Genomic DNA, 13,110 nt, shown 5'->3' with positions numbered 1-13,110 from the left:
TATTTATTTTGTTGGAAAAATATACACTAAGAGCAAAACTTATTTTTTTTTGAGTGTAAATTTACGCAATAGGCCACAAAGTGGGTGCATATTTCAACGCTCGAATGCTCTTTTATTTCGTGTCATGACAGTTGATATTTATGGCTTTCCCCGTGTTCGTTGCCTATATTCTGGAGTATTATTTTGGCTTATTACATACGCACATAGAGCTAGTATCCTGTTGCTTTTCGAAATAGGTGGGTATGAACATAAGCTTTATTTTCAGAAGCATAACCTTTTACCCTTGCGCCTCTGCAATCAGTGAATTAACTTTCTTCATCAAATTGGGTAGATATAAAGCTTGCTGCCATGTGTTGGTACGGGTAATGTATGTGGGTGTTCATGTCTCTGAAACATATGTACTGGTGTCATATGGCTTCTACTGTCTAAGCATTTTTTGCGTTCATCTATGTTGTGTTTTTTGTCTCATTTAGAGATATTTGTAAAATTTTAAGCACAACGTATTCACGTATTCATAAAAACAGAAAGTTAATACCCTTGAGTAATTTCGTTATAAGGGGTAAGGTACAATTTTTCCATATTGTGTATATTAAGTGAAATTCCTTTATACACTGTGATTTCTTTCTCAGTACCACTTGTGCAAATTATAATTTTTTTATTTCATTTTTAAGAACTGTTTGAAATTCTTGAAATAAACTCATTTGCACCTCATTTGTTTCACAAATGATTTCGCGACATTCTGACACTGTGGAATGAATGGTATTTTATTTTTATACAGGATTGAATAAGTTGTCAACTGAATGACTAGGTATATTACTAAAGGCGTCAGAACAGCCTACTTTTACAGTCAAAGAAATTGAATTGGAAAATACGAAAACGGTGAACAATAAATTTAGTTGAAATATACTTTTCTGTACTAGAATTCATTAAATACCTAATTTTCTGGGGGATCTCAAATGTATGCGTCTCATACTTCACTTCAAATTCATCTGGAAAACCGACTTGGCTGAAAGACTCCATAAAGTTACATGTGATACATATCGTTGTAGAAGAGCTTTATGTTGAATCATGCTCTGGCTTTATACAGCTATCATTGATCCACTCAAACTTTATGAAGTTGCCTTTTGGTAGCGAGCAACAGAAAATACAAGCTACATCAAACTGCTCGATAAAATAATAAGGATAACTGACTTGCAAATTACTGGAGTTTTGTGTTTCACCCACACGAAGGCTCTTTTCGCCTTGCTTCATTGCTGTCTTTGTTGCAACCACACTCAATGTTCACAATTGGTCAATTAGAATTGATATAGAACACGTCATCCTATTGTAACCCAGACTTAAATGTGGGGTTCGGCTTTCTTGTACCTAGTAGGGATGGACTCTAGATAAAGCAGTTTCTGTTAATATTATAAACATTTCTACTGATGGCTCCAAAATAAATGAAAAAGCCGGTAGCGGCATGTTTTCCCATAAACTGAACCATATAAATCTTAATACTTTGTTTCGACTACCGAACCATTGCAGAGTCGAACCATGGCAAAAGTAATCGCAATTCACTACGTCATTACATAGGTCACTGGTAACAAGGTGTAAATATCGAAATCTTCTCAGACAGACAAGCTGCTATAGAATCTCTGGTAACCGCTACAGCTACATCCTAAAAAGGTTGTCCCTGGGTCTTTGGAAGTAAGCACACATCAGGTAGTCGCAGAACAGACAAGCTTGCTAACCTAGGTGCTCTGCTTTTGACATTCAATTCTCCAATATTGGTGTTCCACTAACAACAGCCATACTAGTAATTAAACAAAAATATCTGAGTATAGTTGAACAAACTTGGTCAGATGAATCCTTCCAAACTGGACAAGAAATGTAACACGACTTATGAGGTTGGTTTACTTGGATTTGAATGGGGGAAGTTTGCATTTCGGTGTTGTTCATACGCAGGTCTCTGCAGTCTTTTCGAAAATTCCTCTGTTCTGCATATGAACAACACTATTCGTGGTATCACAGTGCGCCATTATTTAAGCTCAACCTAACCCAACCTAACGTAATCTAACCTTAACATAAAATTTAATCGATATGAATAAAATGTTGTATATTTTCTTACATAAATATAAATACATTCTGCACCAAATTTCGTTTTTTCCATTTATATTGCATCTGTAGGATATAGTCACTATATAGGGTCACCAAAAAGTACGTGTGTAAAGTTTCATTCCAATGGCTTCAAAACTCATTTAGAAATTTGGCATGAATGTTTTCTTCAATGCGCTATGTAGTACATACATATATACATATGTATATGTATGTTGACAAACTTATTACAACCTTTTTACACTTTTCTGTTTAAAGGATAAAAAAGTAAACCTTTTCTGAAATTTTTGAAGCAAAATTATGTGTCACAAAATGTTATTTTTAAATATTATATGCAAACAGCTTGTATACAAAAAATCATAAATTTTTAATTAAATTTTTGAATTTCATTCTATAAAGAAAATATAATAACGGACTCCATTAAAAGTTGGCATGAACTAAATAAGTACTTGAATTATAAGGGATGTTTCAAATATTCCGAATATTTTCCTCAACTAATTTCCCAAGGGACAAATTAGTGAAACCTCGAAAATAAGAAACCCAAACATTTCTGTTAAACAAGTTAACAACGATATATGATCACATTAGGTAATTTTTTATTGTAAAGAAAAATTTATAAAGATTAATCTCCAAATGACAAAATCTTTTTTAGTTGCCCAAAAGTATGGTATACTTGCAGCATTCCGCTCCGTACTGCGATATATATAAGTATTATGCCCACAATTCATAATAATTCATGTACACACTTTTATTTGTTTTAGCTCACAATTATACACATAAAAATGAACATTTTATTACTACAGTTTTCTACGAAGTCCACATTGTTGTACTTTAATCTCACGACTTTCGAACAAATTTAAGCAGGAAAGAGAAAATGTAAGTGCGAAGTCATGCTGAAGTCTCTTGGGGTCACTTTACTTGCTTTTCCATTAGACTTCAATGGACTCGGCACGGCTGGTTGTCACTAGTTAACATTCAGAGAATAGCATAAGCTTATTAAATGCGAAATCTTGAAAGTTAAATGAAAATACAACAATAAATAGAAACACAGTCTGTACACATTAAATATTAGAGAGATATTACATTACTACATTGTTTAATGTTTAAATTCGTTTTGGCATTTATTTTACGTGGATTTTAAAATATTTTTTTTACCTCGATTAAATATGTTATAAAAATTCTGGAAAGTATTGCATCTAACATTGGAAATACTTATATATACAGTCCTAGTCAAAAGCATTTCCACAACAAAAATCTTTGTGCATATTGCTCTAAAACAGGTTTTTATTGTTGTTGTGTTGGAGGTATTCTTATTTATTTATTAAAGTTTTGACGTAAAATCGCCCAATAGCCAGTACTAAAGCTAGAAGAGTTCTATTGTACCAATTTTACTATTGATTACACAAAGCACTTAAAAGCTTTGTGAACAAATCCAGAACTAAATCTAAAGAAGAGCGCTTAATCTGTTCTGGTGACACAAATTCCATATGAAACAACTTTTTTCTGTGCGTTATTAAAGCTGGATAGTCACAAAGAATGTGCATAGTAATTTCGTCATCTTTGAGCGTAATCTGCATTCCGAATTAGCAGTTTTATCAGTGCTGTCGGCCATTACAGACGTGAATTGTCCTTGGCCGCACCGAGTAGCCTCGGTCAGTCAGCCCGATTAGTTGCTTGTTGGTAGTACTGGTCATCTGAAAATGTGGTGCTAATTTTACGAAAATGCGGACGTCGTGCTAATTTTATGAAATATGCGTACGTCTTCCTGCGCACCATCCAATGAAATACCCTTTCTAGTCTCAGTACTTTCTGCCATTCGCACGGACATGAACACGGCCAACGCGTAAGCGACCATAGATCTTCCGATAAATTTTTATCTCGAATACATGGTGCACTGCTATGCTTCGTAAAAGGCAACGAACCTTTGTGAATGGCAGCGAACGATATTCACTATACTGTGCACTATATGCTGTTACATATAACGATGCGTAAAGAAATTACCTGAGTAAAGTCTTATGTGTAGTTATGCTCAACATATTAAGTATTTAAGAAATTTTGGGATTTCCAAAGGGTTGGCAATGAAAATATTTGCACGATCATAAAATTTTCTAGGAAAAACATTTTATAAAGTTCATTTTTTTATACTATGCGTTTCTATTTTATATCATGCTTTTGGCCCACAAAGTCAATTCTTTAAGCTGATCATCATTTATTACAAAATATAATTCCTTCAATTATGGAACCATTCTCTTTTTGAATCAAGTCGAAAATATCCCTAATTTTGCTGCTACTGTTTGGTTTTCTTTGCTGTTAATTATATTTAAGTATTTCTGAGTCCCTTGTATAAGCACTTATAATTAAAACATAAACTATATAAATAGAATGATTTTTATGTAGGTAATTTACATAATAGGACTTTACATTTTCAGGATTTAGCGAAATCAAACAGGAACTATATTGTTTACCACACTAAAATTGCATGGAATAGTGAAGAGCAATAAAGTGTTGCATAATGCAGGACAACACAATAAGATGTACGAGCATAAACACTGCTATAATTAACGAACGAAAAGCCGGACATTGCATGACTCGCACTTGGTGTGAGTTAGCAAACATACATACAATATTCGCTGTACATCTCTGATATATGCCTTACGCCACAAACACTCCCAATACCTATTACTTTACCTTGATGAGTGGAACACTGATCCCTCCCTCCTCTCTCTCTCTCTTTAACCACGGCTCTCGTGACCCCGGTTACAGAGACTACCGCTAGAATCCCCGCGCTTGTGCAATAACCTCACCCCTTCACCAACACCCAATTTTCCTGCCTTATGCCCGTGCTTTTTGGCTTAGATGAACCTAGTCCGCTAGGTATTAAGCCTCTTGCTCTAATCTCTCTCACTCTCTTGATTACTGGAATGGTGTTGTATCCGCTGCACGCGGCTGCAATCTTACATATTCATTCCTAAAAGGAGGTTGTAGTGGGTTCAAGTATCACAAAAAAAAAAAAAATTTCTGATACATACTTTAAATTCTTGGTTTATATTTTTTTGATATACTTATATTTGTGTAGCGAAGCACTAGGTGGATTACACTGTTTGGGGTGTACATAAAACAGAACAAAATCCATATCAGATGAGAAAATGAAAATCCAAATTTTGTTATTTCATTTCTCATTTATTCACTATTATATTCACTATTATTTTAATGATAGTTTTTTAATATTAATAAAACTATGTCCTTCGAAAATATCGTTCAATACACTTCAATCAATATATGCCTATTTTTAAATTATATGTTGCAATGTACATTTATATTTACAAAATATATAAAATGTGACTATAATATATGATGATTTAATAACTTTTTATCATGAAACACAGACAACTTTTAAAAATACGTATCTTTAAAAAATCAGAGTAATTTTAAAAATATTATAAAATTATATAAATTGCTATATATATATAGAAAATTGTGAACTTAAATAGGTGCATATATTAAATGAAAAAAATTTATATGTAACATAACTTTTTATCTTGTGTGAGTAATTAGTCAATCTTTTTGTTGTCACATTCAGTATCATTGGCTTTTGAATCCATTTCTGAACTGGCAATTTCATTATTTTTATCAGTCCTGGCATTTTGAGTTTTAATATCATTTTCACTCATACTATTCTGTTGATTAAAAATAAAAAAATCAGTCGTTAATAATAATTATTTATATATTTCTGTATATTTTTACCCTCATCATTTTACGAAGTTTCATTGATTTTCCCATGCTTTGTAGGCGGTAACGTTCTTTTGCACGTTCACGTATTTTTTGAGGCACGACTAATAAGGTAGTCATTATATTTCCAGTGAAAAGCAACAAAAAGAGGCCACACATAACAGAAACCTGAAGTAGGATAAAATAAATTAGCTTTTGAATAAGAGTAACAGTGTTCTTGCATACATGCCATGGTGCATCAATTGGTTCTTTAGATAACTTATATAGAGTGTATGCATTGTAAGCTTGGAAAGCATAACCAAGGAAAAGAAATGGTATAAGAAAACTTAAACCACGCCACATCCATGAATGAAATCCTTCTATGGTAATGTCCATATTGTGCCGTTCTCCCAATGCCTTCAAACGATACAATAGACCTTTCTGGTAACCGAATTGTAAATACTGAACCATGCCTGTAAAACACACAATATAATATTGCAAAATACGTACCTATATCACACCTACTCATACTTTTTATGAGTTTATACTTACTAATATATGCGTTGAAGTACATAAATTGTGTGCGGAACAATTGCCAATGTTCTCCTTGTGGCCAAACAAGTAAAACACCTGCCGCTACTGTAGAAATGAAATGATGCGCTCGCCACCAACCTTTTATTCTTGATCCATTTACTTTTAAAATTGATTCTCTTATAGTCAAAGTACAATAATACCATACCAAAAGGAAAATATATGCCAACTCAAGTGCCCTAAAGTGTTATCAATATTTTTGAAATATATATTAAATATGTGATTATATTTATTATATTAATTAAGCTTATTAAAAATTTAGCAATTTTAATATTATTTAAAAACCATTTACTTATTCTATACAAATGCTTTGACTGCTAAACACATTTTCCACGCACCGTTAGCGTTTGGATTATTGATTGTTCAATTTCAATCATTAGTTTCAGGCCTTCTAAATTCTTTTAGGAAGGTTTATGTAGTGAGAGTTTAAATTCAACACAGATATTTTAAAAAACTTTATATCTCACTCAACAATACATTTGAAAGACAAATTAAAAACATGAACAACTATTCCGTTTAATTCCTTGATTCCTTGAGAATACTTATAGACAACTATATTTCTAATAAAAGCGACATTTTGATTTGTTTTTATTGAATATATTAATTGTTATTTAGCAGAATTTTGATAAACGTCTTAAAATTTTAGAAGCTCCTGTATCTTACATTGCTCAGAATCTTCAGGCTAGTAAAAATAATACTTTTCTTAAACAAATTAAAATTATTTAAACAAAATGTATGTTACTTTTACATGATTGATATGTGGTGTCATCGCGACAATTCACTTATAAATTTAATTTTTTATTTCTATCTCCTAAAACGAAGGTGCCTAATATTTACAAAATAACGGCAAATATTCTTTAGATTACCATATCTTAACTTACATATATTTTACGGAATCAATGATATAGATTTATCTTACCTGTAGTTAAATATTAAATTAAGGAATGCCATCAACAGTCCTATTACGTTGAGTATTAGTTTAAACTTTTCGTAGTCATCTTTATAGCGTACTTTGTCATTTCTGTTTAGAATAGATACATTAACATCACCAAGAATAATCTGTAATTTCATAAAAGCTTTTAAACATATTCCAGTGGCTATAAGTAAATTTAAAATAGGGGTCTACGGTACTAAAGTGAATTAATGTTAGTTATTTTTTTAACTAACAAAATTACTGAGAATTATTCTCTCTTCTTTAACTTCAATTATTTTAAATATTTATATTTATTCACACAGTCGTACATAAATTGTGTTAATATGTAGCTACCTTAATATAGTTCTAATGTATTAATTTGATATATTTTCAATTTTTCATTTAACAATAAATTTATCCTATTTTAGTAACATAAAAACTTAATATAATAAATAATATAAAATGACATGCTTGCATTGCTCGAGAAGATTGCTAACAAAATTTAATGAAAAAAAAAACACGTTAATTTTTTATTATTTTATTGGATATACTTCATTTTAATATGTTAAAGCCTAGTAGGTAGCATCAGATAAGTAAAGATAGAATGAAAAACGTCTTTGACGTTTATATCTTTCGTATATTGAAAGCTATGACTTTCAATATACGGCGCAACATTGATAACACAGATCAATATTGTTCATTTTTGAAAGTAGAACTATTAAATTAAAAAAATAATTTCTTTGAGAACTAAACGTCAAAACAAAAAAAAACTGATTTAAATTTATTTAGAAATGATTTTTTTATTCTAAGAACTCTTTGTGCTGAATAAAGAAACGATTTTTCTTATATTGTACTTACTCTTAAATAAAGTCCAGATTTTGCAGGAAGAGATTGCTCTATTTCATATAGCTGAGCTTTCCTCTTTAATGTATTTTTTTGAAGTTCGGAAACTTTTTCTTTTTCTTCAGGTTTTTTGAATCTTAAGAAAGCCAGTCAAAAGAAAATTATTTATTATAATTATTTTAAAATGTACACAATAAATTCATATATTAAAAAGCATATCCATACATTATATAAGACTTTTGTTTTATGGTAAATACCATGCGCTTTTTAATAATGTTTTTGGGTTTCTGATTAAATTGATTTACTTGCTTATTGAGTTATTTTATAATCCTAAAATCAAAAATATACGATTATAATTAATAAGTTAAACTTAATTTTGTAACTTAATTCTATTATTTTTTTTTTTAAATTTGTTATCCAAAATATTTTATTCTTTTATTTGTGACCAAAAATATAATATAATAATTTATTAGCGGGGTAATTGATAATTTAAATAGAAATAAAAATACTATAATTTATTTTTATATTTTAAAACAGATTAAATTTTATTAAAATATTTTTCTGATATTTCGACTATCTTCGATAGTCATCTCTTTTTAAATATAAATAATAAATTATAGTTAGCGGGCTACTAATAAATTATTATATAAATTTATTATCAAAATATCATATACCATACTAATTATTCTTATTGTGATCTTATTTTATAAGAATAATCAGACTTATTAAAATAAGGTTCTACTGTGTGTCGTTTTCCATTTAGTTTTGTACTATTTCTAATAGAGAATATCAACAGAAAAAGGATAATTTAAATTACTAAATAAAAATACAGTTCCACATACATTAAATAACATTCATCATTACTGGACTTATCTAGAGAAAAACAAAATAGTAGAAATAGAATTGTCTCTCAAATTATAAATCAAATATATGTACGTATTTTTAAATAGATTAGATTGAACAGATACTGTAGAAAACGATACAATGTACACATCCTTTCTATTTTTAAATATTCTTAATCGCATTGATTTTAAATCTTAATCTCATTGACTCTAAGTACAGATAAAGAAAAACACTTAAAAGAGTTTTAAAATATCGATTTAGTTTTAACCATAATTTTAAAATATATGGTTTTACAAACATATTTATATCTGTTGAAGAATAATTTGGATGTATTACGTATAATCGGCATATACATATATATATATATACATATATATATATTTGTAAAGTAAATTAATTCAAATTCATATGCAAAAGTTCATATGAAGAACACTTATTCCTGAAATTATTAAGCAAATGTACAAAAGTTAAAGTACATTTTTAACGTAAATATTTTTTGATAAGGAAAACGCAAAGAGTTAAATTACCTTAAAAATTATATAGATATTTCATTTAGTTTTTGTAAATTGATAAAAAAAACAACTGATTAGCAGTGGTAATGACAGCAACAATTTATGTATAGGTTCGGTATCTATGCTGACCAGAAATAAACAATTTATCAACGAGTGTTAACAATTTTATCCATTAGATTGCAGTTTTTTATTGAATTTGAACTTTTGTACTTTGTAATAAAAAAGGTATGAAATAAAGCGAATTACAAAATAAGAAATTAAAGAAAATAAAAGTCCAAATTTGAAAATCAACACTACTTACTGTTTCAAAGATGCATTTATTTGGTTTATTCGATAACGTTGATGTTTAATTTCATTAAAGCATTTCTGTTGATGACTATATAATTGTTCCAATAACTCAATATATTTACGATTGCAGTTCTGAAAATAAGAAGTATAGATTATGAATAGATTATATGAATATGTTTTACTAATCACTCTCACTAGTGAAAAATGTTTAATACAAATTTATTATTTGTGCTTTATTAGAAAAATAGTTAAAATAAATATCGTAATTTTACACTTCCGTATTTTACTATAGCTGTTGTATTACCTCAAGCTCCACGAACTCCTTGCCAAGCTCGTCCCACTCATTGCTGAGTGCGTCAATACTCATTCTACTTTTAATTACTTTATTAAAAACGAAAGCAATTAATTATGAATATTTAAAAATGGTATAATTTGTTTAAAGCAATTTGTATTTTATATACGCGTTTATTGAAAATGAAAAATCAATTTTTACACAAAACGAACCTTACGCGCTACGCACAAAATTTGGAAGTAGGTATAACTATATTTTTTTGATGTTCACTTGTTGCTTAATTGATGGCGATTAGTTTTACCATTTTATAGAACGAATAGCGTAACAACAATATGATTAAAGTTTTAAAAAAGCTTTAAAATTTTCCCTTGTTTGCTGACACTGCCACGTTTTTATCAAATAATTTTATAAGACAACTTTGACTTCATAACAACAGTGTGTTGTTTAAATTACCCAGATGATATCAAATATCATAATAGTGTTAAATCGGTGTTAGATTTCTTTCTACTACATTATACTAATTCTTAAAGAATTTCATTAACGTCACAAACACAACGCGCGTTTCATTTGTTTTTTATATACAATACAATTTGTCAAACTCCTCTTCTTTTGAAATTCACAATTCACAATAGAGCCTGTGATTATAAAATAATTTAACATTTATACATATATATATGTTATTTTCTAAATACTATTATTGCGGATATGTACATCATATTAACATTTCAGTTTCCGAATTAATTGAAAAAATTATAGATACGTTTTGTGAAGGAAGATGAATATTTATGATTAGATAATATTAGCCGTTATTTTTTCTTTCAGAAAAGCAAAAAAATACTCACAAGTGAAGCAACAACAATGCTCTTAAAATCTACAGACTTAGGTTTTAGTGGTAAAAAAATTTTGCGTCTTAAGTTTTAGTGCAGCCAAATTCAAAAGAGAGTATATTGTGAGTGTTCATTGGAAATATGTTGCAAATTTTCATCCATCCGTTAAAATCATGTGAGCATTTCATTTACTAATAAACTCATATACATAAATAAATTAAATAAAAAATATAAGCTAGAAATGCTAACCATTGCGGTTCTAATATTTATTTTGCTTTCTTTTAATTAAATTAATAAATTTTTAGTGTTTACAATTTTATATTTCATATTGTACACAACACAATAAAAATCATAAATATGACAAAAACAAGTATTTCGAATATTCTGAAATTGATGGCAATTTGTTTCAACCAGACTTAAATTTGTTTTTTACAACTCTGAAAGAAAATATTATGGCTATAATTTGACCATAGTATAAGTACATAATTGTAAATTATATTTTAACTTTGGTTATTTAATTTTTGTTTCTTTTATATGTATTAAGAAATAATCACAATATGGCTACACGAGAGTAATATTTAGAATTATGACTTGATTTCGTATAAATTATAATTTAATTGCAATTTTGTTAGGTAAATTTTTATATGGAATCGGATAGCAATTTCAACTTGATTTTACTGCAAAGTGAATCGAACAAGCTGAATGAACAATATTACTTTCAGTATTAGAATTACTTATGATGTGTGAATAGACTATATGATATCAATTGAGGGAAGACTGAAATATAATCAACTACAAAAAACAAAACAATTTACTTTACAATGTTTTTTAGTTATAAGTTAACCGTACAGAAAAATATTCCAAGCAAAGATCCTTATTAACTTTACATAAGAATAGGGCTGTTGTATATACCAAATACCAAATATATAGATATTAAAAGTTCCACAAAACTTGGCATTCTGCCTTTCATTCAAAAAGTTGAAAAAAGATGTCTTTCTTTCATTTATCATGAGTAATACCAATAAAAATTTACAAGAGTCACAGTACCATTTTCTACTGACAGTACTTGTAATAGTTTATATGTTAAGATAATCTATTCTTATATGTACTACTGCTAAATAATAAATTCATGTAAATAATTATTTTTTATGGAAAATTAAATATTTCACCTATCTAATACTAACACCGATCAGCAACAACCATCCTTCACGACAACCATAAAAATAGAACCCAACAAGTGAGGACGATTAGCCACAATAGCCATCATATATAACGATGGGCAATACTAACGGTCAGTAATAATAACTTGGTCACTACTATTTAATCGCTTTTGAACTGTTCTCGTACGAGAGCGATGTAGATAGATATCAATCATATGACAGAAAATCTATATCCACTCGCAAATCTTTATAAATAAAAATAAACAAAAGATAAATATTTTTTGATTAAAGTCAACAATTTTTTTAATATATTAAGCGATTAGTAGAATAAAATATAAACATTGCTAAAATTTAATTAAATTTGTTTTTACAATAAATTTGGTGCTTAATTTTTGGAATTAATGTAATTAAATCGTATGTAAGTTTATTTTAATATTATAGGTAGTAGGTTTTATTCTTTGCGTCTTGTTCGTAATTTTAAAGCAGCATACGCAGATATCCTAAATATAATAATAAGCGCTATTAATCCCATATAATCGTATATAAAATCATTTATCGAAAAGTTTAGTGTTTCTAATATAACTTTTCCAGAACTGGGGCAAGTTGTATTCGATGAGGTACATGTAATTTCACCAGCTTCTACATCAGACCACTGATTAATTAGAAGCCCTTCATTTGCATAACGAAACCATGATAGATATGATAACCATTTGAAGTATATTGGCACTGAAGCAGAATTTAAAAAAAATCCACCAAAGAGAAGAAATGGGATAATTACTGGAGGTCCGATGGATAATGCCATTGATGTTGATGAACTGCCACAGGATATTAAATAGCCAAAACTAGTTGAAACATTTGCAACAAGAGTAACTAATGCTAGAGCATGTAGATAATGAAAGATACCAGCACGTAATCCTATCATTGGATAAGCAATAGATGTGAAAACAAATGGTACAGTTAAAAAAAGTGGTAGCTCAGCAATAGTTTTTCCAAGAAAATATGTACTACATCTGTAAAGGCGACTTCGCGCTTCCCGCAT

At 29.0% G+C, this 13,110-nt stretch overlaps 2 protein-coding genes across 3 annotated transcripts; both read right to left on the bottom strand.

The window, feature by feature from the left end:
- Positions 1-5,555: 5,555 nt before the first annotated feature.
- LOC119671881 (transmembrane protein 120 homolog) lies at positions 5,556-10,661 on the bottom strand. Of its 2 annotated transcripts, XM_038082706.1 has the most exons (9): positions 10,297-10,661; positions 10,097-10,173; positions 9,806-9,924; positions 8,165-8,285; positions 7,313-7,452; positions 6,355-6,572; positions 6,049-6,275; positions 5,839-5,991; positions 5,556-5,771 (listed from the first exon to the last, which is right to left on the bottom strand). In XM_038082706.1, the coding sequence occupies exons 2-9, from the start codon at positions 10,157-10,159 to the stop codon at positions 5,646-5,648; spliced, it is 1,167 nt and encodes a 388-aa protein (XP_037938634.1). In that variant the 5' UTR covers positions 10,160-10,173; positions 10,297-10,661; the 3' UTR covers positions 5,556-5,645. The 2 variants fall into 2 exon arrangements, with proteins under 2 accessions (XP_037938634.1, XP_037938633.1); XM_038082705.1 differs by having other exon boundaries at positions 10,097-10,661.
- A 1,795-nt stretch (positions 10,662-12,456) lies between these two features.
- On the bottom strand, positions 12,457-13,110 carry LOC119667235 (protein white-like). Its single transcript, XM_038076526.1, has one exon. The coding sequence runs from the start codon at positions 13,108-13,110 to the stop codon at positions 12,523-12,525; it is 588 nt and encodes a 195-aa protein (XP_037932454.1). The 3' UTR covers positions 12,457-12,522.

The sequence above is a fragment of the Teleopsis dalmanni genome, chromosome 1 (genome assembly GCF_002237135.1).
Source record: "Teleopsis dalmanni isolate 2A chromosome 1, ASM223713v2, whole genome shotgun sequence".
Classification (NCBI taxonomy): Eukaryota; Metazoa; Arthropoda; class Insecta; order Diptera; family Diopsidae; genus Teleopsis; species Teleopsis dalmanni.
Note: the sequence above shows the minus strand (reverse complement) of the source record. Positions and strands in the feature narration are given on the sequence as shown.